The sequence below is a fragment of the Zerene cesonia genome, chromosome 6, assembly GCF_012273895.1.
Source record: "Zerene cesonia ecotype Mississippi chromosome 6, Zerene_cesonia_1.1, whole genome shotgun sequence".
NCBI lineage: Eukaryota > Metazoa > Arthropoda > Insecta > Lepidoptera > Pieridae > Zerene > Zerene cesonia.
Window position 1 is genome coordinate 3,822,506 of NC_052107.1, and position 25,656 is coordinate 3,848,161.

The 25,656-nt window shown below is 32.8% G+C and overlaps 2 protein-coding genes across 5 annotated transcripts in view; one reads left to right on the top strand and one right to left on the bottom strand.

Annotated features, from left to right (window-relative positions):
- The first annotated feature begins 373 nt into the window (after window positions 1-373).
- LOC119840536 (carcinine transporter-like) lies at window positions 374-5,028 on the top strand. Its single transcript, XM_038367207.1, has one exon. It carries the CDS (start codon window positions 474-476, stop codon window positions 2,145-2,147), a length of 1,674 nt encoding a protein of 557 aa, XP_038223135.1. The 5' UTR covers window positions 374-473; the 3' UTR covers window positions 2,148-5,028.
- A 3,385-nt stretch (window positions 5,029-8,413) lies between these two features.
- The window catches only part of LOC119840379 (centaurin-gamma-1A), a 105,534-nt gene continuing 88,291 nt past the window's right edge, over window positions 8,414-25,656 (bottom strand). For 2 of the 4 annotated variants that reach the window (XM_038366974.1, XM_038366973.1), the window contains exons 2-16: window positions 24,628-24,774; window positions 24,132-24,152; window positions 23,588-23,673; window positions 18,063-18,204; window positions 17,770-17,904; window positions 16,719-16,846; window positions 14,780-15,304; window positions 14,205-14,370; window positions 12,791-12,991; window positions 11,975-12,138; window positions 10,806-10,917; window positions 10,368-10,485; window positions 10,066-10,185; window positions 9,500-9,725; window positions 8,414-9,183 (exon numbers count right to left, since the gene is read on the bottom strand). In XM_038366974.1, the coding sequence (XP_038222902.1) occupies window positions 8,779-9,183; window positions 9,500-9,725; window positions 10,066-10,185; window positions 10,368-10,485; window positions 10,806-10,917; window positions 11,975-12,138; window positions 12,791-12,991; window positions 14,205-14,370; window positions 14,780-15,304; window positions 16,719-16,846; window positions 17,770-17,904; window positions 18,063-18,204; window positions 23,588-23,673; window positions 24,132-24,152; window positions 24,628-24,774 (2,696 nt within the window). In that variant the 3' untranslated portion in view covers window positions 8,414-8,778. The remainder of the gene's footprint in view (window positions 9,184-9,499; window positions 9,726-10,065; window positions 10,186-10,367; window positions 10,486-10,805; window positions 10,918-11,974; window positions 12,139-12,790; window positions 12,992-14,204; window positions 14,371-14,779; window positions 15,305-16,718; window positions 16,847-17,769; window positions 17,905-18,062; window positions 18,205-23,587; window positions 23,674-24,131; window positions 24,153-24,627; window positions 24,775-25,656) is intronic. The other 2 variants (XM_038366976.1, XM_038366975.1) reach the window with 1 other exon arrangement.

Here is a 25,656-nt window from a genome sequence, read left to right on the forward strand (position 1 = left end):
CAGTTAAAATATTCTGAATATTCCACTATAAAGTATATAAACAAATCCTTTAAAATTACATAACAAACAAGATAATCCACAAACTCGTTTCTGGTGGTTGACATTTATGATCATGCATGTTATTATTATTTATAACTTTTTTACTATGAGTTTTGTTTTATATTATAACGTTGGATACAGTTTCACACACATACAACGAAATAATAAAAAATGCAAAACTGAAATTATAGAAGGACTTTTGACACAGTCGTTTTCGTTTATAATGAATAGATACAACTTTGAAATAATGTTATAATATCTCACGAACTGAAGGGCATATACAAATAAACATATTAACACAGTTGTATAATTTTTACCTTATAACCTCAGTCGTATTTTACAACGCCCGTTGTTTGGACGTGATTGTGCTTAGAGCACGACAGTTGTAATATTTTCCTTTATCACGAAAGTTATTAAGTGAATATACCTCAATAATGACTAGGGACGTAAAAGAGAGGGTGGAATTTGACTCCCTGCTTACAGCGGCCGGTGAGTTTGGTCGATACCAAATTTTAATGGCGCTTGCTATGTTCCCCTTCTACACTTTCGTCGTGTTTGTGTATTTCACACAGCTGTTTCTGACTGAAGTGTCACCGAACCATTGGTGCTGGGTTCCGGAACTGGAAAACTTAACTGCAATGGAGCGGAGATCATTGGTAGCACCTCCAGACGATAGTACACGATTTGGTTACTCCAAATGTAGGACATATGATGTTGATTGGACAAATGTACTGCACACTGCGCAGACGCCAAACAAATCGTGGCCAACAATTCCCTGTCAAAACGGCTGGGAGTTTAACAAAAGTGAAATACCTTATCCAACAATAACAAGTGAAATGGGTTGGGTGTGTGAAAAAGACAGTTATCCAGCTTCAGCCCAGTCCGCATTTTTCGTTGGATCCATTGTAGGAAGTTTTTTTATAGGTTTCATAGCTGACCGTTATGGACGTTTAAAAGCCACGATTATCAGTAACATGATGGGTTGTATATTTGGTACTTTGAGTGTGCTTTCCACAAACTTATATGACTTTATGGCCTATAGATTTTTTACTGGCATCGCTTATGACAGTTGCAGAAACATGGCATATCTTATTGTTCTAGAGTTTATAGTGCCAAAGCATAGAAGTGTTATATCCAACGTGTCTTTTGCGATATTTTACAGTTTGGCACTTGTTGTCTTACCTTGGATTGTTCTAGCTAGTGGACATTGGAAAATTGCAGCATTAGTTACTTCAGTGCCTATTGGATTTTCATTATTTACGCCGTTATTTCTTCCTGAAAGCCCAAAGTGGTTATTGTCTAAGGGAAGAATCGATGAAGCCGTCAGCAAAGCTCAAAGGGTGGCGAAAATTAATAGAAAAACGATTCCCAAGGATCTTATCGAAAAGTTTAAAACGAGTGCTTCACAATGCGAAGAAGACAAAGACATTAACATATTAGAAGTTTTGAAAAGACCATTTTTAAGACGAGCTTTCCTCATTATAATTCTCCAGTACACGTGCGTATCTGTTACGTTTGATGCATTATTCAGGAGTATAAAACAATTAGATTTTGACTTCTTCATTTCTTTCACATTGATATCATTCACTGAATTCCCGTCGACGTTCATAGTCGGTTTTATTATGGACATTTTCGGAAGGAAAAGTCTTGTGTTTGTGTTGCTAACAATTTGTGCAATATTCAGTGTAATGACAACATTCTTCTCTGGCTGGCCATCTCTTGTTTGCGCGTTTACAATGAGATTTATGTTAAATATGGCATTTAATATATCCATGCAATGGATTCCTGAGATTCTTCCAGCTGCTGTGAGGGCGTCTGGCACATCTATAGTTCATATTTGTAGTTTTATAATTCTTATTATTTCTCCCTATATTGTATATTTGGAAGTGTACGTTTCATGGCTTCCATTAGTAATATTAGCTTGTATTTGCATAGTAGGGGCCTTAACAGCTTTATTTTTACCAGAGACAGCCAATAGAGAAATGCCTCAAACATTTGATGATGCTGAAGAAATGGTTAAGAATCTAAAACTCTGGGACTTTACGTATTGTACGAGAAACCGAAAACAGAAAAAGGGCATAGAAAATCCCGGTATTGTATGTGATTAATTAGATAATAGTTAGGTTAATTAAAACGTAAATTAGATTATTGTATTATAATTGTTAAATCGATTACAATGTTAACCAAAACCTGTCTAATTTTATAGTATTTTTTTTTCAAAAAAGCATGTTAGCATTATTATTATCTATAGAAATAGACCATCGTACAATATAGAAAACTGATCAAATAAATATATGTAATATTCTTTTACGCAACTTAATACTAAGTTAGGTGAATGGCAAATATCTTCTTAATATTCATTTATTTTGCATTTAATAGTAGTTCTAATATTCATTCACAATCATAAATAGGGAATATTCAGTAGGTATTTGAGCAAAATTACGTATCTGTGCATATTAAATATAAAGTTACACCTATTTTCCTCTTCTATAATTATGATGAAATCAGACAGTGATCAAAAACCAAAAGGTGATGTTGAGAAGAAAATTGGTACCTAATTCTTTAAAATGTTTTTTTATACTTTCTGTTTAAATAGAAAACAATATTTTGAAGGATAATATAAAAATGAATGTTTCCATACTTGAAGCAAGAATCGAGCGATTGATTTTATATATTCATAACTGGACATGTTCAAATTATATCCAAAAAGCAATAAACCAAGTTACCAATACCAACCTATACCATTTTTCATAATAATTATAAAAATAAATGGTAAACCTTATATAATTCTACACACATTACATTTGCAATTTCAACATTAATTGATTCTAGTTATAAATAAAGTTTTAAACCAATATCTCAGTAATAGCATAATAATCTGATGAATATTTTGTACAGTAGGTATGTATTTATAAATTTTGTAACTACTTTAAATACTCGTTTCTAAGTTAAAAGTTAAAGTGTGAGACTCAAGAATAATGCTAATTAATAAAGAAATAATCAGCGATGTAATAAGTAGGTACCTGCTTTATAGAAAATAATAACTAAGGTATAATTATACCTACAGTAATCGCGGCGTAGTTATACCTGAAGTATTCCTATATACAATAAAATGCAAAGATCACGTGGAATTATGGTATAAATAATTGTTTTTTACAAATATGAACAAATTGGAGAGGTACCTATTTGTTGTATTTCTTTAGAAAATCTTCAAAGCTGATGTAATATTATATTGTTCGGTATTGATTTGTACCACCTTCTTGGTTCAGTGGTTAACGCGTGAGCATAGAGCCGAGGGTCCTAAGTTCGATTCACGAAAGGACTAAAAAAAATAGGTCTGACAGGTCACACGATCAGTGAAACAGATGCATAATGTATCTTCCGCCGGGGACAAGGGGCACGGTTATGCAATTTACTTGATAGGAAGTGAATAATAAATAAGCTAAATTATTAAATTTTTATTATTTTTTAATTCTATACTATTTATAATTACATAGCAACTGAGCATGAATGATAAATATCTTAACAAATAGAAATGAATTACAAACAACCTGTAATGAATTTCAATGGAAATTTTAACGAGTCCTCGAACAACTCTACTTCTTTAGAAACGGTAAATCGCATCTGTAATTCACGATTTACATAACATTACAAGCGTGTCGAAATTATATTAATATATTTTTTAATGCTCAAAACGATGAGAGTTAAAATGAACTAACACAATTCAATATTCTTATTACTTTATGTTAAAATATAATTTTATCATATTTTAACGCTTTATCCTAAGTGAAAATTAACACAACAGTAACAACTACACTCCAAAAGGAGCTAATCAATTAACAACTAGATATTTCAATATAATTAAAATATAAAACCGCTCTATTACGTATACTTATCGATATTAGCAAAATTTATATTAGGTGGCCCTATCAATTACTATTGATCATTCTGATACTCTTTACACATACCAAATATAACTAAAATAGTGCGAGTGTTTTTATTACGCTTTTTTGTCAGAAACGAATGCGCAATATATCTATTGATTTTTTTAGCTCAGGAATGTTGTTCACTAGCAACTGAATAAGAAATCCTTGTTAGCGCTCGCAATATAGCATCTCCGAGTCAATGCTAATGAGCAATCAACAGTTTCCTATTCATCGGTATAAACAGCACAAATATTTTGTAGAATATATTTCAAAGAGCTTCATAAGTGAGTTTTAATAACGGCCATTATAAAGGGGTTTTGCAAATCTACCATAAATGTACCTAGATAATATAAATGCAGTTTTAAATAGCTTTTCCTCATTAATCTTCTTTATCCTAATATTTATTGCATATATTATTTACCACAGTGCCGACAAATTGTACATTGAAAATCTTTAAAAACTAGATAATAAAAGAGATGCACAAATAAAAAAATAAAACTTGTGTCTCATTGTGACGAAGAGATATGAAAAGGTCCATATCAAAAATCTATGTCTTTGTTCCCTTAAACAGTAGCACAGAGTGAACAAAAGACCCCTAATTTATTACAGTTATTTTTGATTTAATACTGTTTTAACAACAATTACTTTATTAACAACAATATTTCCATTACTTAATACCTCCTGATTTGAATATCTCCACTTTGTATTGTGAAATATTATTACTAAGCAGGAAAATAGTATTAGAACGATGACTAGATTCCACGTAAACAATCCTCTCAATCAACTAACTGAATTACTGAACAATATAGTGCACGCCGACACTGTCACTAGGACTCAAATCGCATTATTTACCCTCGAAATGCTTTCAGCTGGTTATCGAGCGGTAACGTAGTGATTCTATTAGGCTGGTATGCATCAATACGTACCTATGTATCGTACTTTGTGGAAACTTGCGGCTTATAATTAATTACTTAACGAACATTAGTATACCTAAACTATGTATTTATTATTTAAATCTTGTTCAGATAATGTTGAAATCGAAGGAAAGTTATGGATAGATATATGATGCTAGTGATGTAATGATAGTATAAGTTATTATTTAAATGTTTGTGTTCAAAATATATATGTTACTGTAGGAATACTATCTGTTGTAAATCGTTAGACTTTCGAAAAAAGCCATTTTAGAATAGTAAAATTGTATATCCTTTACCTTAACATTCCAGTCTTTTCCTTTATTCCTCTCGTCTCCTCTCCAACCCTCTTTTAATCCCCTTGCAATTTAAAGTCGGCAATCCTATCATTATAGAGCCATTAGGTCTGCAATCAATGTAAGGCCTCCCCAAATCTTCCTGGGCGATGGTAGCGCTTACCATCAGGATGCGGTGACTCACCACATCCATCCGACGTTGACATAAAAAATAATACTACATTTATACTATAGTAATAGTTAACTTCTAACACTCATCTTTCATCTTTAGTCTTTGTCAACCCAGAAAAGACTTGAGTCAGTAAATCTTTTTTAATGGTCAAACTCCAATTGGTTGATCAAGTGATCAAAGCTGTTACTCTCTGCGTAATGTTCAATGTTTGCGGTGTTGCACAAGACAGAATCATTGTAGGCGGCTCTCTTCTATATTCTTTCGATATAAAAAAAAACAAGAAAATAACTATGTAGATACACTCATTTCTAATTTAAACTTTTTCATGTCCAGTGTGCGTCATCTACTCATCTTGTTTTCGCTATGCCTAAGACTTGCTTTTTTGCCCTTTTGAAGGCTCATATTTTTGCACTCCTGTTGAGAAACATCTAGTGCGGTCTAAAAAACAGCTGAAAATCACGTTTCTTTGTAAATGCCATTATAATGTAATATTCATTTTGTTCTGCTCTTAATACATATTTTTATAACGGCAACAAAAAAATATCAAAGTTTATAAACAGACTTGAACTGTCAAACAATCATAAGAAAAAACTTGTGAACGGACAGACGGACAGAGTAATCAAAACAAAACATTTATACGAATAGCTTGCGAAATTCATCTATAATCCTCCCGGCCCAATTACGGTTACTGTGGAAAACGACCAATATCCAACTGGGCAGAAGATATTTTATATGGAATGAAAGACAGTACAGTAGCAATTTCAACTGCGTATTAATTATTGAGATTATCTCATACAAAATGAATAAAATCGACAATTATCAAATAATTCATCACTAGTAGAAGGCATTTCCCAGACCCAAAGGTCATATTTGATTGTGATTAATATGTTTTAATGCGAATTGTTTGTGCCCAACGAAGATCAGATAGGCAGGCATGAAATAAAAGAAAACTTGTTTATATTGTAGTTTATTTTCACAAGATCAAGAACATCAACAAATTTCTTAAAAATTACAATAACGAAGATCTAATCGTAGAACAGCATTTGTAGCTGCGCGTCCGTAATCCATATGTACAATATTAAGCTCTTTGGCCTGTACAAAACGTTGCATAAAAACAATAAAAATAATACAAATAAACAAACACATGTCCGGGTAACGAATTTAAAATTATCAATAAAATTTTAACGAAATATTCACAAAAAATAAATCATTACAATATAGATAAAACGCATTAACACATTGTAATGCATATCTGTACACAATTATCATGAATACTGGAATCGGTGTTTATTTTAATCAAGCGAAATTAATAAATCAAGAAATATAAAAGCCACGATGTACTAAGCGATGGGATAAAAATATTTTACACAATACAATACGATATTTAATCGACACTATCTATTTACGAAAGCCTGCAAATTGCGATTCTTAAATTTCATTGCCAACTATATTAATTCGTACCTTTTGCATCTGAACAGTCTAAGTTTAGACTAAACTTTACATAGCATTTGATTTTTGTACATAGAACTAAGTTGCTATCACCCTAAATGCTAACTTCAATTGAAATTAAATTTACAATAATAATTTAAACTTTTTATAAAACATTTAAAGGGAAAAATATCGTATACTACTAGGTGCTTTGACGACTGTGATTCATAATGAAGACAAACATTACCTTATTAAATGTAAAAACGTTGTGATTTTGAAGAAAACTCGTAAATGCATATCATGTTGATAATTTACTATCCTAATTGTGAATTATTTTGTCTAAGGGTCTAAGAAATACCTAATACTAAATACCGATCATAGCATAAGAGTGTTGAAATACAACACACTCTTATTCTAGCATGGTATATAAAGCATACTACCTATAACAGGCACAGAAGGGTTCAGTACATTTGGCTTAACTTGGGAAAATCTTAGCACTATCACATCAACTATAAAGTCCCTTTAGGTATTTAAAATATATAATATAATGGAATGTCAACCTTGTATGATCCTTGTAGGAGATAGTTGTTAAATGAAACTTATATTTCAAAGTTTTGATAAAGATTTACGAATGTTATTATGAGAAAATCATAATTAATGCTAAGATCCAAGGGAACATTTAGAAAAAGCGACGTTATCTAAGTCTGTTACACTAAATTTATCCTAAAATAGCATTGAGCTGAGATCTTGTGTCCTAAATCAATAATTTATCTAACAACTATAACTAGATCTACAAAACTGATATTCTACAATAACTTATACCCTCACTGATGAATATATTTTATATATTGGTTGGAACAGAAATAAATTATTTATGGTTAAGTAGACTTATAAGTTTAGTTGAAATCAAATAATTGATGCTAAAAATATAATAGAATACCAATTATATTCCAAAAACTATTATGTAGATTATATAAATAATAGATCAAAATTTGTGATGACCGTTGTTTCAAGTACAATTCTTTAACTATTAACATGCTACGGGTTATAAGATACAAAGTACCTATTTCTCTCGACTCGACACGTTAGCTAGCTACTTTGATTATCTACAAATAATTTTCTAAAAATTTCCTTTAAACGATAAAATTTTCATTATATTTCAATTAAAAAAAAAACATATTCTCATTAAAAAGACTCAGTTAATTCATAGTTAATATCCTGATTGAATGATTTATGCAATATTGATATTAAACTAAGAAAATTTAATGTAAATCGTAATGTTATTAGAAGCGAATTGTCTGCTGTTAACAAAGAAATTAACTAAATTATATTGAACTACTCTTGCACACTATATCGTTATCTTTCTATCGTAGTTACTTTTGACTATTATTTTGTAACACCCAACTAGACGGTAATTTATTGATATTTTTAAGAACCCCACGTACATAGAATTTTTTTTATAGTGTTTTTGTAGTTATATAGACTATAACATTGTAAAAAATATTTAAAATAGCACAACATAAAATTGAGCACCAAAAATAAAAATATTTAGGTAAAATGTGTGACACGCGTAAACATATAAAACTTATAATCCCATATACATAGAAAAATAAATAATTCATATTCTTAGTACTTCGAAAGTTTCTTAATTTTCTTAATTAAAATACGCCGCAATATTGCAATTATATTTCAACAATAAATACACGTGTAATTTACGTTTTAATTTCTTTTGCTCTGATATAAATTTTAATGTTTAATCGCCGACTTTCAGTTAAGTAGAATCAAATATACAATCAATAAATTATAATACAATCATAGCTTAACTTATTAGCACTATAGGTGTATATTTCGTGATTTGGTAACTACGTCACATGAAATCTAAAAATCCATCAAACGTGATACACTTTTACATATACCCTCTATATCTATGTGCTCGCTATCCAGAACGATCACAATAACCGTTTCAAAGTGAAAACACACATACACTAAGCGTATATTTAATAAATTCACACAATGCTCCCGCATTTGCCGTTGGTTAAGGACAGATTGGGCGCTAGGGAGGGGCGGCCCAAGGTGGCGAATCCGCCGACCGCGACGTCGTACCCGTTGTTAATGAATTGGTTGTTTTGTAACGCGAGTAGGACATCGACCAGCGCGTTAGCGGCGCTCTGCGCGTTGAGGAGCTCGAATATGATGCAGTTGCACTCCAGCTCCGGGGTTTTGCTCTTGGTGCTGGAGCCGGAGCTGGTGGAGTTGTTGGAGCCGGGCGGCGGGCTGGGGTGCAGCGGGCAGGTCAGCTGCAGGTTCTTGGGGTACTGCACCGGTATGCCGGACAAGTGGTTGGCGGCCGCTCGCGCGTAGAACACGCACGTGTGCCCGTCCGCGTCCGGGAAGTTCGGGTTGCCGTTGTGCTAGAATGAGGATGTATCGTTACAATTTATTGTCAAATAGACTTTCGAGTAATATGGAACTTTCTCTTTCGATATGTTCAATGTAGATTAAATTCAATCTCATATGAACGAAATTGCAATGACCTTTGCGTCACGGTGTCCACTCATAGAGCGCTTTAAAGGACATCTTTAACAAAATCAAGAGCTGTGCAACAGCGACAGCAGCGTAGAGTATGCTCATCTATTGAACAAATTTAAAGAGTTCTACCCAAATGAGTAGCCGTGCAGCGGTTGCAGCGCTCGACGGGCGAAAGCGGGCAACAGCGGGAGCGCTTACCCAAATGAGCAGCTGCGCAGCGGCGAGGTGTCCAGCGGCGGCGGCGGCCCGCAGCGCCAGCGAGCGCTCGACGGGCGAGGGCGCGCGCGGCGGCGCGGCGGCGAGCATGCGCGCGAGGGCCGGCATGGCGCCGCGCGCCGCCGCCGTCTTCAGCGCCTCGCCCGTGCCGCCGCCCGCCTCCGCGCTCGACAGGAACGACCGCCGCTCGTACTTCATGCGTATCCACCTGCGAATGGACGACGTGATATTGTTACATGTGATATCATTATTCACGTAGGCTGCCTACGAATAACATCCTACGTGAATTAATTTCAACATTTATTTGATTTTGCACTATTTAAAGAATTATTACTTTATATCTACAACATTTAGATAATAAGATAAATTAAATGGATTCATATAATTGCAACTTTTTTAAATATCAATTTTACATATTATTCTATTTAGTACATAAATAAATTAATGTGATTGAGGGGTGTGCAAAGAAAGAATTGTTAATTCTGTAAAACATTTGCAAAATTGCACAAAATACATTAATCATATGTAAAAGTAGGCTGTGAACCTACCTCTCCTTGTCTTCTCTACTGCTAGCCGCAATGGGCTTGATGTGTCCTCTCAAATCTGCCTCCCATATGGAGTTGGCCAACGCATTCCCTATAGATACCATTACGCTGACATGACCGAGCCTAGAATTAAAAAAAAACTCATAAAGCAAATTAAAAAATATATATTTAACTTGATGGAATATTATCTCACAAATTTAGTTTTTGGAAAATTATAAATACACATTTGTGTATTTATACTATTCCTACAATACTACGAAGGAAAATACTATGAAATGGACTAACATCTGTAAGTATTTACTTACGGCCATTCATCTAAATCGAGCGAGCGAACTCTTGATATGTGTGACCCTAGATTCCTATGTATTCCCGAACATTCTATGCATATTAATACTCCCAAATTGAGACTGGCCCAGTCAGGATCTGAAATATAAAAAAAAATATTAATAATTGATCAACAATTTATTGGCTTTATTTACTCAGAACTTTCGACTGGAAGAACCGATACCGATGATAATGAGAATTAATTAGCCATCTAGCCGCCATTTGTGTACTAGTTTTAAGTTGCTGTTTTATATTTTTGTAAGGATGCAATAAAGAATAAATAAATAAATAATTTTGATCTAGTTTTTTTGTTAAAAAAAGTGTTCTTTTTAATTATTACACATATTTGATGTAAAAAAATTCCATCACCCTATATAGACTTTAAGATATAAAAAATGGTATCATAATATGACACCTACCCGGCGCTCCGCAATCACAGCACTTATCGTTTCCCTTCACCCTCCGTATGTAGTAGGTCGCTCGCACATCCCCCGTCGAATTAGCACCCGTCGGCGCTGGCTGCCTTGATGTCTGTAATTCAAAATAATTTATTTCGAAAATTAATCAATTTGGCATTATTTACACTATTCTTACAATACTGCGAAGGAAAATACTATGAAATGGACTAACATCTGCTAAAATTAATTGTAATATAAACCGAGGGGCTGTGTATCATAAGACCTAGAAGATCTACGATAATTTACAATAACGTATGACGTCAAACGTCGTATTAAGTTACTCTCTATTATTGTTTTTGTTACGTAATATATTTATAATAAGTCTATGTATGTGTTGGTTGTGGGTTTTACTCATACTTTAGGTTAATTAGTGCGGTGTGATGCGGTGTTCATATGATTATGATATGCCTGAAATTAACTATACTGTTTGTTTCATACTAAATTGGGAAACACTACTAAACCAAGAACCCAAGTAGGTGTAGACACTCTCAATATAGTACCTTGGTTAATTTAAGGTGTCATAACACTCTGGAGAGTGTGATTTGATAACACATACCACTAACTACCGGTCATCACCAGTGAACAGTGAGCAGTAATGGCATGATAAATGGTTAATGGTGACAGGTTATTTGCGATTAGTGAATGGCTAATTATGAATGTTGAATGGTGAATGTTTAATGCTAAATGGACAATAGATGGAAAATTTTGACTGGTGGCATGGTGCATGGTGAATGGAGAACGATGAGTAGTGAATGAATAATCTTTGATTGGGAATGGTGACTGATGGTGAATGGTGACTGATGGTGAATGGTGACTGATGGTGAATGGTGACTGATGGTGAATGGTGAATGGTGACTGATGGTGAATGGTGAATGGTGACTGATGGTGAATGGTGAATGGTGACTGATGGTGAATGGTGAATGGTGACTGATGGTGAATGGTGAATGGTGACTGATGGTGAATGGTGAATGGTGACTGATGGTGAATGGTGAATGGTGACTGATGGTGAATGGTGAATGGTGACTGATGGTGAATGATGACTGATGGTAAATGGTGACTGAAGGTGAATGATGACTGATGGTTGCCGCTCGTGAGCGACCACTACACGCTAGCTAGCACTGAACACTGACCCGTCCCTGCAGCGAGGCGAGTATCTGCGCCTCGACGGCGGCGACCCAGGCGTCGCGCTCGGCGGCGGCGGCGGCGGCGCTCGCCCCGCTGCACACCTCCCACCGCCACCGCTTGCCGTCCAGGCTCACTATCGTGAACTCGCACGATGTTGCGCTCTCACCCTCTACGACGACGAAATGGTTGTGTAAATATAAAATTAAAAAATTACGATCTACTAGCCCCCTGCCAAGTGTTACCCTGGTTGCAATGAGGATACTAAAATTCCACATCTTTGTAAAAATTTCGAGCTATATATGGATTACATAATTCCGTTTTATCATTGAGGAAAATCCAAATTTCTCAAAAAACAAATAATATTGGTAGGGAAAACAAATATTTTATACTAGCTTTCCGCCCACGGCTTCGCCCGCGTGAAATACGGTTATATCGCTTTCATCTCCCTATTTCAACTCCTTCTACTCTTTTTTTCTCGATAAAAAGCATCCTATGTCCTTTCCCAAGTTCAGTTCTACCTTCATACCAAATTACATCAAAATTGGTTCAGTGGTTTAGGCGTGAAAGCGTAACAGACAGACAGACAGACAGAGTTACTTTCGCATTTATAATATTAGTAGGGATTGTTGTTTGACTAATTATCCCACTATTATATATCAAGCACTACCTTTGTAAGTGAAAAAAGAAAAAAAAAAAATTTGCAGGAATAGATGTACAAGGGACTTCTAATATTTAAAATTTTCGATGTATATTATATTCAAAGACAAACATTTATCTATTCAATTAGACTTCTTCTAGAAGCACTTATATGTATAACATACCTTCTTCTCCATCTTTTTTAACACCACTACTCTTCATTCTCCTATGTCGTTTTTTAACATGTGGTGTATCCTTATCCGTCCCATTTGTGGCTATATCTACTTCCGATGCAAGTGACTGTCGACTCGATGCAGGTTCCTTCATAGCTTCAAAAGCTGACATGAGAGCCTTATCTGTCGCACGTGTGGGCTTTTCTTTATAGCCTAGAATTTATAAAATTCATAATTATTATTTTAATTTATAATTATTTTAAATGAGGGTTATTTTCTTTTTCACACTTTGTCTGATTAATTATCACACTATCAGAGTAATATTATAAAGGTGAAAGTTTATTTGTTTCGATGTTTGTCCGTCAATCACGCTGAAACTACTGAACGGATTTTGATGAAATTTAGTATACATACAAGGATTTTTGTCAAGATTCTTAATCTCGAAATCCTAATCAAAAAAAAAATCCTATTCTATCTTCTATCTGAAACCCTTGGGACTCACGAATCTTGATATCCGGCTGGAGCCGAGACGAGCGTCTAGTGTTAAAATAATATTAAATTGTTGGCCTTGATACGATAGCTGACGAATCAACAGTGCGTTCTAAATTTGATATCCATAGAGACTAAAAAGAATAAATAAAGAAAAAGAGAAGAAATAAAGAAATTTTTCCGTATAGTAGAATGATAAATTGGAATGAACATGGCCTGTACCCCAAAGGGGACAAAATTATTGTTATACAACATTGTGATAAAATTATTTGTTTAATACTTTTTCATAATATATCTTAGCACAACATGATTTAAATGTGAACCATAAAATATTGAGACATAGATTGCATTGTAAATAGGGTTAAGATGCTGTTTATGACTGGACATAATTCAATTACATTTTTTATTAATAGCAATTATTTCATAATTGTCACGAGGCCAGTGCCAGTTATATACAAGTCATTCATTTGTATTTATTATGCAAACTTAGTATTGGTTTGAATATGACAATACTAATTTCAAAGAGGACTAGAGACAGATGAAAAAAAAAAACATAGGCAATATTTTTTTAAGCTCAACACTTGGCAATAGTAAATTTTTGATATTTTTTTATTGATAGATGCTGTATTTTTACAATTTATTATATTACATTTATTCTTACAATTTTCTTGTAATTTCTATAACCATTAATCATGCCTTCACCATATAATGGGTTAAAATAACATTTGAAAGGGTGATTGATTACTATAGTATCAAGGACAGTCTAATTTTATTAACAATTTATTGAAGAGGGATTCAATTATGCAATAGGACCATTCTATTCAATTATTTTCTTCTTTCCACCTCGCCATATTGTGTTATAGGTAAAAATTAATTTTTCACACACAAAAAATAATGTTATTTACCAAGTGTAAATAACAAGCAATAAAACACTCACCAAGAGATAATCCACCAATGCTATCATGTATATCAATGCTTGTGTAACCATTATACCCTGGGACTGTTGTGATTATTGACTTGGATCCTCTAGGCTTCTGTCCCGGCACTTTGACTGTCACATACTGTAGTGCTATTTCTTTTCCATTTACATCTTCCATATAATCCTGTTAGTAAAAATACTATTGAGTTATCAAACTAATTTCTATGTAATGAAATATCTTTCATTGATAAATATTGTGCGAAAATAAATTTATTGTAATTAATTTGCCTATACTTGAACATGAAATGAACTCAAAATTAAATTTCAAGTTTAACAGTTTGACGAGTCTTGGAATTTATTAATTTTTTTTTGAAAACACTTGTGTATGGATAGACATACAAATTCATAGGAAGTAAGTTTGTATGGCATATTTATTAGTATCACATAAAGTTCTGTAATATTGTAATATTACACCATACTCATATTATAGCTCGACTAGAAGTAAACAGATGATATTTCCAATAATACTTATGTTACATGTTCATAAATTGCTTGCATTCAGATTCATTCAGATCAGTATAGGTCCTACTTACATGTAAACTGGGATGATATGTCAACCGTCCATCATCACACAATGTCACATATTTTTTCTTCCACTCCTTGTTTAAGGCTTTACTACTCTTTTTGTACAAATAGCCCTGCTTCAGAGGTATCGCCCTTCCGGAACCGAGCTCGCCATTTTTCAATCGATCTTCACCCTTCTTCGAGGGTGTAAAGAGATTGGATCTCCGTCTGGATTTCCGTGAAGTTGTTGGTGTGGAAGATGGAGTCGGCAGGTCCTTTGAATCCTTTGCCTGGAGATTGTCCAAACAATGTGGTGCTGTGAACTTGACATTATTATTTTCTGTTGCTATGGAAACTAGACCCGATGATGAACCATGGCTTCCCAATGAGTTCCCCCATCTAGATGAAGTGTCTGAACCATTTGTGCTGTGGATTTCTACAACATGTGTTGAAGATATGCCACTGCTGTTGGAGGATGCATCAAATGATGATGCGCCCCTGTGCAAGTGATGTGATGATGCTGATAAGGTGTGATGACTGCGAGGAAGAGAGTCCTGAAATAAATAAATGCAATTTAAAACAAACTCATTTCCATTCTTAATCAAAAACAGAACAAAATGGAATACCGAAATTGCATAAATTACTATTTTCCACTTACATTATTAAGAATATAATATAGAAAATTTTAAATGAGATTATATTTTTAACAATATAAATATATGGATGAAAAACACATTCTATTAAATTTATTACTGAACTACAATCTCAAAATTTCCTATGGACAATTGCACAGTTCAATGCAACTTCAACCATTTCAAATAATGTATTCTATGATTAATCAAAAAGTTTTTAATAAACTTCAAATTGTGTACCATCTTAGGCTATTGACATTTTGAGTATATAGACAAACAGTGCAAGTTAAACTTTTAATTGAAGGTGAATAAAAAAATGCATCTTTTAAATTGCAGAAACAAAAAGTGAGAGATAAATGTGTTTTGTATAAAAAAATATTCCCACACACCTTACCCTTTGAGAACTTCATCATACCTTCAACCTACCTTACAAACATATTATTAACAAACATACAGTATTGTCTTTAGCTATTTAATAAATCAATGTGTTCCAAAACCGGTACGACATATTTTTCATTGAATATAACAGAAGATTATTATTAGTTCATTTCCTATTTTTTTCTTTGTGTGTTGGATAGTTCATTTATAAAAGGAAGCTACAGACAATTTAAAACGCTACACTCAGTAGGAGCAGAGATTTAAAGGAAAAGTAAAAAAAAAATAACATTTATTTACAGGGCTTATTTTGTGTACAAAACGTAAATGATTATGAAGGATACGACACTATACTCTCAGTTATATTAAGCTAATCATTCATATTTTTACATCAAGTATCATACACAAATTTAATTGGTTGGTAAGTGGTACAGGTGTGATATTTTTTAAATTCAGTCAATTGGAGAATTTGTGATGTCCGACGTTCCTAGTAGGATGGTGGAGTTTTAATAAACTCCTAAACTGGACTTTGCTAAGATGACAAGACATTATTTGAAAGTCCCCACTGATAAATTGAATTCAGGACCTCTCGGTTTCTATGACATTGTATGCACCAAGTAATTCAGACCAATTTAAAACTGTACGTATGTTTTAAAAAGAAGACACGGTTATCAACATGAGCATTTATGATAGGTAGTAACATATTTTTTGATCTAACTACAGATGAGATCGACACCATCAGATATGAGGCTGATATCTTTTGCTGTTCAGATAACATATGTTGTGATAGATATATTGTACAGATAAAAGTCATCAAATACCAAATATAGGAACTAATAAACGTCACAAACAGCACATCAATTAATATATTCAAGTACATTATGATAGGTCATTAATTATTGATTAAAATCAAGGCCGACGTTTGATGAAGCGTGAACACAATTTAACTATACAGCCTTACCTTATATAGGAATGTGGAATGGTTATGGTTTGGTGAATTCGCCAGCGGCTGTGGTGTGACCGGCCTAGAGCCACCAGACAGACACTGTGACGAAGCCGACAATCTTGTTCCAACAATCTTTTGACATGCTGAAAAAAACACCAGCAAATCACTACCTACACGTATTGCATATCGATAACAGAATCTTCACATAATATAGCATACTAAAGCATACTAAAATAGCAACATAGTAAGTAATTCCAAACACGAAAACATTTAAACGGTAAAGAAAACAACACGCACATTCAAATTTAGCTGATTTTCGACGGTCGCGTTCCTCCGCTCTTTGAATATTGTAACAGGAACTGCGACGCCTTAAACTTGAAATCGGTGACATATTCGATTTAAAAATGAGTGTTTTATCCATTTTTTCATTCGTATTTTAGTAGTATTTAAATTTATACACTGCCACAAATCACCGGTAAACACTTAAAAGTCGTGTCAAAAATGTAAACAATGCGGAACGAATGTCAAAGACACAGCACAACCGCTTAGCTGGGGGCCAGTGTTGCCACTGTTCGAGACACAACTCCCCACGCAAGTATAGAAATAACTACTTGAACATCTGATATCCGATATCATCACGCATTGCTGTTCTATATCACGCTAAATTGTTCACAGCATAAAAGTTGTGTAATTTTTAATGTAATAGCATTTTATACTTCTAAAAAATACATAAAAATATTTAAAATACATCCATATAAAAATTTATAATTAGAAATTTATTGCAAATTTCTAGCTGAAGTGTTTAAGTAATACACATTTTTATTATATTATTTAAAACTATAATATGGCTTTTAAATTCGTTTAAAAAATTTAATGTAATAACCTATTATTATTATTATTGCAAGTAATATTTTCAAAAATAATGAAATGTAACATAGAAGCCTTATTTATTTATTCATAGGCAAGTGTTTTTTTTTTAAACATTAGCAAGCATATAAACCAAATAAGTAAATTTAACTTATTTTGCTTGGTATTAAAACAAAAAATAGGCAAATTCAAGACTCACCGTCTTGAAAAACACGTTCGACATTTAAACCATATGTGGCACATGTCTCGTAGTACGAACACCTTCGGAGTTCGTTAGATAACTTGCGAGCGCGATTATCGTCGACAACACGCGGACTACTTTCACTTATGGCATCTGGAAGAATAACCGATGATTAGACAGGAAATAACTCTTCAATGTGTCCAAGAAATCTGATGTTTATAGCAATTAAGCTTCAATTAAAAAACCGTTCTGCTTACAGCTCACATGTTCCAATAAAAGAAGAAAATTGTAATGTGTTATCATATTAATACCTTGGGTTCCAACTAATATGATGGGAATTTCTGCCGAGTTTCGATAGTGAGACATCTTGTTGAAATAATTTGAAACTGTGTTATAGCTAACTTCGTTTTCTAAGCTGAACACAAATATCACGGCATCCACCCAGGCTGTGAACTGTAACAAATAAAATGTACTATTATGACGGATAATAGATCTATAAAAAATTTTATGTACATAATAGAAGGTTATAGGTACACTTTTACATTCTTTTCTTAAATGTGTAATAAATTAAAATGTGCTTCGTCCATTTATTATGTTCCTGAGGAACGCCACACCCTAGGTTTTACCCATAATATAGGGTCATTTTGTCCTTTCACGTTATGAGCAGAAGGGTTAAAGTAAAGGGGTTTCAGCTGCATATTAATTTTACAGAATACTAACAAGGTGTTAATATACATTTTATACTTACGTAATTATAAATTACAACGTAAGTAAATAGTACTTTACGATATAATCATAACATATATAACCAGGCAAATCATTCAAATTTTCTATTAATTGTAATTGAAATATATAGTATTATAAAAAGTGTAATTAATAGTACATTAGATAGCTTTTATTATGTAAGACATCTACTCATATAACATACAAAAAGTAAAATACCCATCTGCACAAGACTAAGAAACCTAAGCAATTAAATACCACTCGGAAATGCACTCATACTCCCCTTGAATTTAGACATTATAAGAGGGTGATACCCCTTTGTTTTTATCAACAATGAATCCCATAGTTAATACAGGACCTAGGTAGGGTTAAGTCTTATCTACAGAAATTATAAACTTTTTTTAAATGGAAAATAAATAATGAATGAATTCAATTTTGAATTTTGAATTGTTTCTGAACATTTATATAATTGTCGTAGGCAAAATCCATTATTTTAGCTTTTAGATGATAGGATAGGTTATTCATAGTGATAAAATAAATGTTGATAATAAACCGTACTAAAAGCCATTCATATTTTATACGTAACAAAACTTACCAGGTTGAGTCTTATCAATATTAAAAATCACCACCAACTCAAAACAAAAAATCCAATCACAAAACAAATTATATAATAAAAATATTTTGCAATTGTGACCGAACGAGGTAATATTCAGGAGTAGACTGGGCGGGCGGGCGGATTGGAACCTTGTCAGCAGAGCCTTGATATCTACTGTCCTGCTCCCACTACAGGGATGCAAAATTGAGACAAGGACAGACTAAATGCACTCGCCTTTAAGCCTTGCAATACAGTATATACAACATTTGTATATTATACGGAGATTGCTCGTAATAGATAATGGATCAGCGACTTTGTCCTCTATAAGATAACTATACCACATTTTGGATAATTTTCTTTTTGTGTCGAAAACACATTCATTGAAACTAAATTTAATTTAAATTTAGATAGCATTTCATTTTCATAAATAAATAAAGAGAAAGAGGTAAATAACGTCATATTACTTTAATTCACAATATAATTAGGTGCATCACTTGTAAATACATTGTTTGCTCATTTTTATAATTATTTCATGTTAATTCGCAAAGGGTTAAATATGAAAATATGAAAAATATCCATGAAAGTATTCAAATGCCCGCGGTCTACCAACTAGCACAGTTATTAAATGATGTTATCATTGCAGGATATTACTTGAGATAAACATACGAGTTAGTCGGTACAACGAAATGTGATAATATTTATTACATTCTGCACAATACTGCATGAGTGTTAATATGATGTGTTATATGTTACATGTACATATTATATTTTGCACAGCATATAGTAGATAATGATTTATGTGTAATGAATTCCTGTTTTCTAGTAACGAATAAATATGAATCTTGATTATTTGCTTTTGTACTCAAATTTATAATTTTGCTAATCAGTGGTAATAAGCTATTTAAAGCTACTAAGAATATAAAATAAAATATAGAAATAAATGTAACACGCTCGCTATTGTTTAAGTAAGAACGATCGGAAACAGGTTTCCCATCCTACGCAAAGCCACGACACGTAACGAACAATGAGACCATAAAGCCAGATACCGGTAACATTATATACAAAGTTTAAAAGGACCACGAATAGATGACATTTGGCCCCAAGTAATATGATACTCTACGGATTTTAAAAGGCCGCGTACTTGCTGTATCGTAGATTGACCAAATGATGAAAGTACCTAAATAAAAGGCAGAAATTTTTTATTTGACTCTAATTGAAGTTATATACCAGAATACCTCGATTAAAAATATAATGAACGTATGCGATATGTATGTAATGCATCACATATTTAAGATCGATGTAATTAAAAAAGTAAGAATAGATGATTAAGATAAAAGGATGTTTAGCCTAGACATGTGCAAGGCGGTGTAGTTTCATTGTTATTGTAAAGTACGAAACCTGTTCGACAGGATTCTCTCCATAAATTAAACGTAGAAGTGTCAATAGATTACATATATATCTTATTTTAATATCAAAGTGATATTCTGTAGCAATGCAACAATCCTAACTGCGTATGCAGTGGAAAACGGAATTCCACGCCTAAGATTGTATTATAATATCATGCCGGTACTTTATCGTGCTATCTTACCTTTACGTTCTTCATATTTTTTTACGTTGGTATCCTTTTTAGGACGATCAAACGTGTAGTGAAATACAAAATGCCTATTGTTACGTTTTGTAATGATCTTAACCGTATCTTAAAACTTGTTATTCTTAAAAGGTCACGATCCACGAGTACTATTTTAATAAAGGTCGCAAGATATTTATGGCTAGCGGCAGGCAATATCAACCTCATTGACAGCGGATTAGAAGTTTATTTGATTATTTATTGATTATAATCTCAAGATTTTATACTTTCGTAATCATTATCATATAGTCATATAAGGCAATACTGTACCCGTTGCGAAAATAAATATTTGATATAAATAAATTTTCAAAGCGAGTATCTGCTAGTGTTTTCTATCGTTAAGTATCCTCAGATTTATAATAATCTGAAAATCCATCAACATTACGCCCGTGGCACGTGTAATTTAATTGTTGTATTGATGTATTGTATAAATACAAGAATAATTTAGGTGTTACTATGTATTGTTACTAGGTATACTCATTACTAAATACATTTTAAGCATAAAATATTGTGTGAATCTAAGACAATGTACAGCGATACTCGACAACGTCTAGAGATCATATAACAAAACATATATATCTGTACCCCTCATTTTTTCCATCCACTAATCATCCTTGGAAGTTATTCAAGACCCTACCGACTGACGACACAGTATTGTATGCAACTCCGTGACATAAATGAAGTATGTAAGTTTATCGATTTTAGGCAGACAAAACTGCGATACTCCCCCATCCATCGACTTTAAAAAGGCCCTGTAAGTTTACATAGAACAATAAACCATACGACATTTTACTATCGTTTCATTCATTTAGGCGCCGAAGAGTCGGCACGCGTACCCTTCTTACAGCGTCGTTAAATTATTCGAAATTAATTCTTATCGACAGAGAGCTAGAATTCAAAATAAATAAGCGAAGAACAGTATAGATGAATGAATTAATAATAAAGGTAGCGATTGATTCGCTTTGATAATAATTACTACGATAGCAACGTTTGTGGGTTGTACATTTATTGATTACAATTTCATAGAATGTTTTTGTTCAATGATTCGTTTTAATTCTCTTCTATGGGAAAGCCTATAAAGAGTACCATTTGCATTGACTGCTGTATTATTTTATTGCGGAAAGCATTTCTAGTAGTACTTTTTTCATATACTAGGTACCTATATCTCCTATCATACTAATATACTAAACGCGAAAGTTTGTAAGTGTAATGGATGTATGCATGTACGGATGTTTGTTACTCTTTCACGCAAGAACTACTGAACTGATTGCAATGAAATTTGGTACGTAGATATCTGGGCAACTGGAATAACACATAGACGGATTTTTATCGCGATATTCCTGTGGGTACAGGATTATGCAAAAAAGATTATGATTTACATGTTCATCAAATATTCCATAAGTATAACATTATGTTGTTGATTTAAGGGTGAAAAGGAAAGAACTTTTCAAACTTAATAACGTTTATTATTATTTCATTTCTAGTTAATGTCGCAATTCATCATGTCTTTTGAAAATTACACGTTCTTGGCATTGGTATCATTAGGATAATGAGGAGGGGGATCCTTTCAAAGACTCTCTTTGAGTATAAATAAACACTAAAACACTGACAATGTTTTTACTAACTAAAACCCTACAGAGTGTTAAGTACATATTAGATATATATAATACTAGCTGTGCCCCGCGGTTTCACCCACGTAAGTCCGTATCCCGTGGGAATATCGGGATAAAAAGTTGCCAATATGTTATTCCAGTTGTCCAGCTGTCTACGTACCAAATTTCATTGCAATCGATTCAGTAGTTTTTGCGTGAAAGAGCAACAAACGCACACACATCCTTACAAACTTTCGCAATTATAATATTAGTAGGATAGTAGGATTAGTGTTGTGTTTTACAAAAATTTTAAAGTACTAGAAACAGTTTTGTTTTTAATACCCTAACTATCCAAAATAACCAATAAGAAAAAAAAAATTAAGTTGTTTTCTTGTCAGCGAGCGTATAATCGATGAAAAATCGCTTTATGATGAAACCGAAACAAGCTCTTCAAATAAGCTAGTTATTACTCAGAAACGAGAAAAGTAATTTTAAACTGCCGTTTTCGCAATTAGTCCGAATTGCATCTCTATATAACTGAAAAAGCTTAGGTACTTTTACATTTTAATATAAAAAAAAGCTTTTTACTTTCAGAAAAAATGATATCAACTTTTTAAATTGAAGATCATGTTGCAAAAATAGTTATAGAAATTTTCGAAAGAATAAGTAATTGATTAATAGTAATAGTAATTTCTCCATGAGAAATCGGAACTGAAGAGACTTCAGATAAGAAATTGATGTAGCAGCATAATGACCCATCTCGAATAGCCGTGGTGAAGCCTGAAGGTAGTTTTGTACCTACACGGTACACCTAAACTTCGCTCTACAAATATGTACTAAAAATACTCAAAGTTAAATAGACTAAATGATAACTTTTGGCTGTCCTTACAAGTGGCACAGGACACTGACACATTCCTAATTAATGAATGAAACTGCCATTACGGTTGGCGTTAACACGGAAATCCTATTATACTACATTTTGTGCTACTTATGCTTATGTTATTTGTTGTGGGCGGTAAAATGAAATTAGCCCATACAGTACGCTTATTATATTGTAAACAAATTTTCAATATAATCTTGCAAAATTTGATAAATCTGCTTAAAATGAAATTATCTACATGGTAACTAATATTTAAAGTACAGAAGCTTAGTTTCGTAAAGGACATGAACAGGATCTGTATTTATATACTGCTAACAAAATTTGAAGTCAATATAAATAATGACGGATACAAGGCGGTACTTTTCTATCAATTTAAAATACAATCGCACTAATGTGAAGTAGTATAATAACACACTCACCTGCATTTCTGGAGGTCCACCTTCGTCCCTGATAAGCAAGAGATAGCTGTGGCCGTCGATTATTACTTCTTTCTTAAATCTGCCACCTACGGAGATATAAAATGAATAAATATAAGAAAAACCATGCTTTAATTATTGTTTTTAAAGTTTTATGAATTAAATGTTTGATGAATAAACAAAATGTGTCGCATTTTGAAATGTAATTGAAATAGCTTATATATCATATTTTTTGTAATTCATATTATTAATTTAATTATTAATTGGGAGATTCCTTGGTGGAAACTAGACACATTGATGGTTAACGGCCGCCAAATGGTCGCCAATCAGAATTCGAGAAGTTTTTACTTTGTGAATGAATAAAATTTATAATTTAGGAAGTAAGGAAGTAATCAAAAAAAGTGTTGAGTAGTTTTCAAATTATGTCGCATAATGTAGTTTTAGTGAAAAACTTATTAAACACAACTTCGCTTTGTATAGACCTGTGTCGGACTAAGAGTAAATAATGTGTAGGTAATAATTGAAATGGTATTGATGACCTACTTACATAGTTTTCCATCGGATTCCGCTAATGAAATAACCAAAAGTATTTTTATTTTTATATTAGATTGCCTTCAGTCCTAACAAAGGTCTATAATATGCTAAGGTGAGTATTTTATGATTACATAAAAACTGACGAAATTATTTTCCAATATAATCAGCTCTATCATTCATATTTTTTTTGTATTTGCTTACATCTAATAATCTAGTATTCTAGTACAATAATACTTATTATTGATTATGTTATATTATAAACAGCTACATCTATTCTACACTTTGAAATAAATCTATTAGTATAGCGCCACCTATACGAACGTTTAAACATAAATGATTTAACAAGCTTTCGGAAAGAGATATTGTTTACAATGTTTTCGGTAGGTGGCGTTGTTTTCAAAAGCATTCAATTTATTGCGTAATGTTTTAGTTTACATTTTTCTTATTGACGATTTTTTAATATTCAATGAAATAGTTAATTTTAAACGAAATACGTATATTTCACTCACCTTCCGGACTTTCTTCTTGCATATACGCCCCAGTTAAATATCGATGTACTAGGGCCGATTTGCCACTATCTGGGGATCCTAAGACCCCAACACGCAATTCTGTTACTCCGCGTGCCGCTGTCCATTCTTGACTATTCACGAATGAATCTGGAATGAAGAAGAAGCTTTTGAGATTTAATTATATAATTATTATAGTATGAAATTCGGCATTATTAGTACATAGTTTTGGTAGTGTTTATCCGAAATAAACATACCCACTTCATTTAGTTTAGTTTTAACTTAATTTTTTTTGCGTTTCAGGCGCTAGATATTATAAAATATAGTAAATTTGTAAGTCAGTTAAGAGAACTCCAACAACAATAAAAAAATCATTATGCAGTATGCAGGTATACGTATTAACTAAGTAGGTACCTACTTCAGAAAATGTGAATGTATTTTCTAATGCGAAAATAATAGTCAGTGTCATCCGTTCATCACTACTTCGGTTAATTATTTTATAATCGTCAATCTAGACAAGCGACCCACTGCGCTTCAACAGCGAAATTGGATTTTCTAGGAAAATAAACAGTAATATTATAGCATTAAGTCTAAAATAAATATAAAAAATTATGTTAATTAGACATTTGTATAAACTTATAGCTAACTAGATCTTAAGGAAAATTCAATGTTCTTGGATAGGTTTTTCTTTGGTTTTTTGTTCCTAGGAAATCATTTAAAGATGGCTTTCAAATAAAGAAAAAGCCTTATGAAAAATGACGACGAAAAAAAGAACCTAAAAAAAAGTTCAAAGGAGACTAATTATATTAAATGCTCTATAAAAGTTTTAGAAAACCTACAGAAGTTTAAACAAAAGAAAAAGTTTAAATAATTGTCGCATTTTGTGTCAGTCATAGCTAGTAAGTGTAGAAAAAAAAAACTCAAATATTGTATTATATTTTTAGACATTGTGACTTATTGTGGGATTCGAGCACGCTTCGGCACGAATTGGGCCAGCTCGCACCGGGGAAGTACCACACCCCCACAGAAAAC

Bases quoted from the DNA above. Each gene is read 5' to 3' on its own strand.
- LOC119840536 (XM_038367207.1), top strand. From the start codon at position 474: ATGACTAGGGACGTAAAAGAGAGGGTGGAATTTGACTCCCTGCTTACA.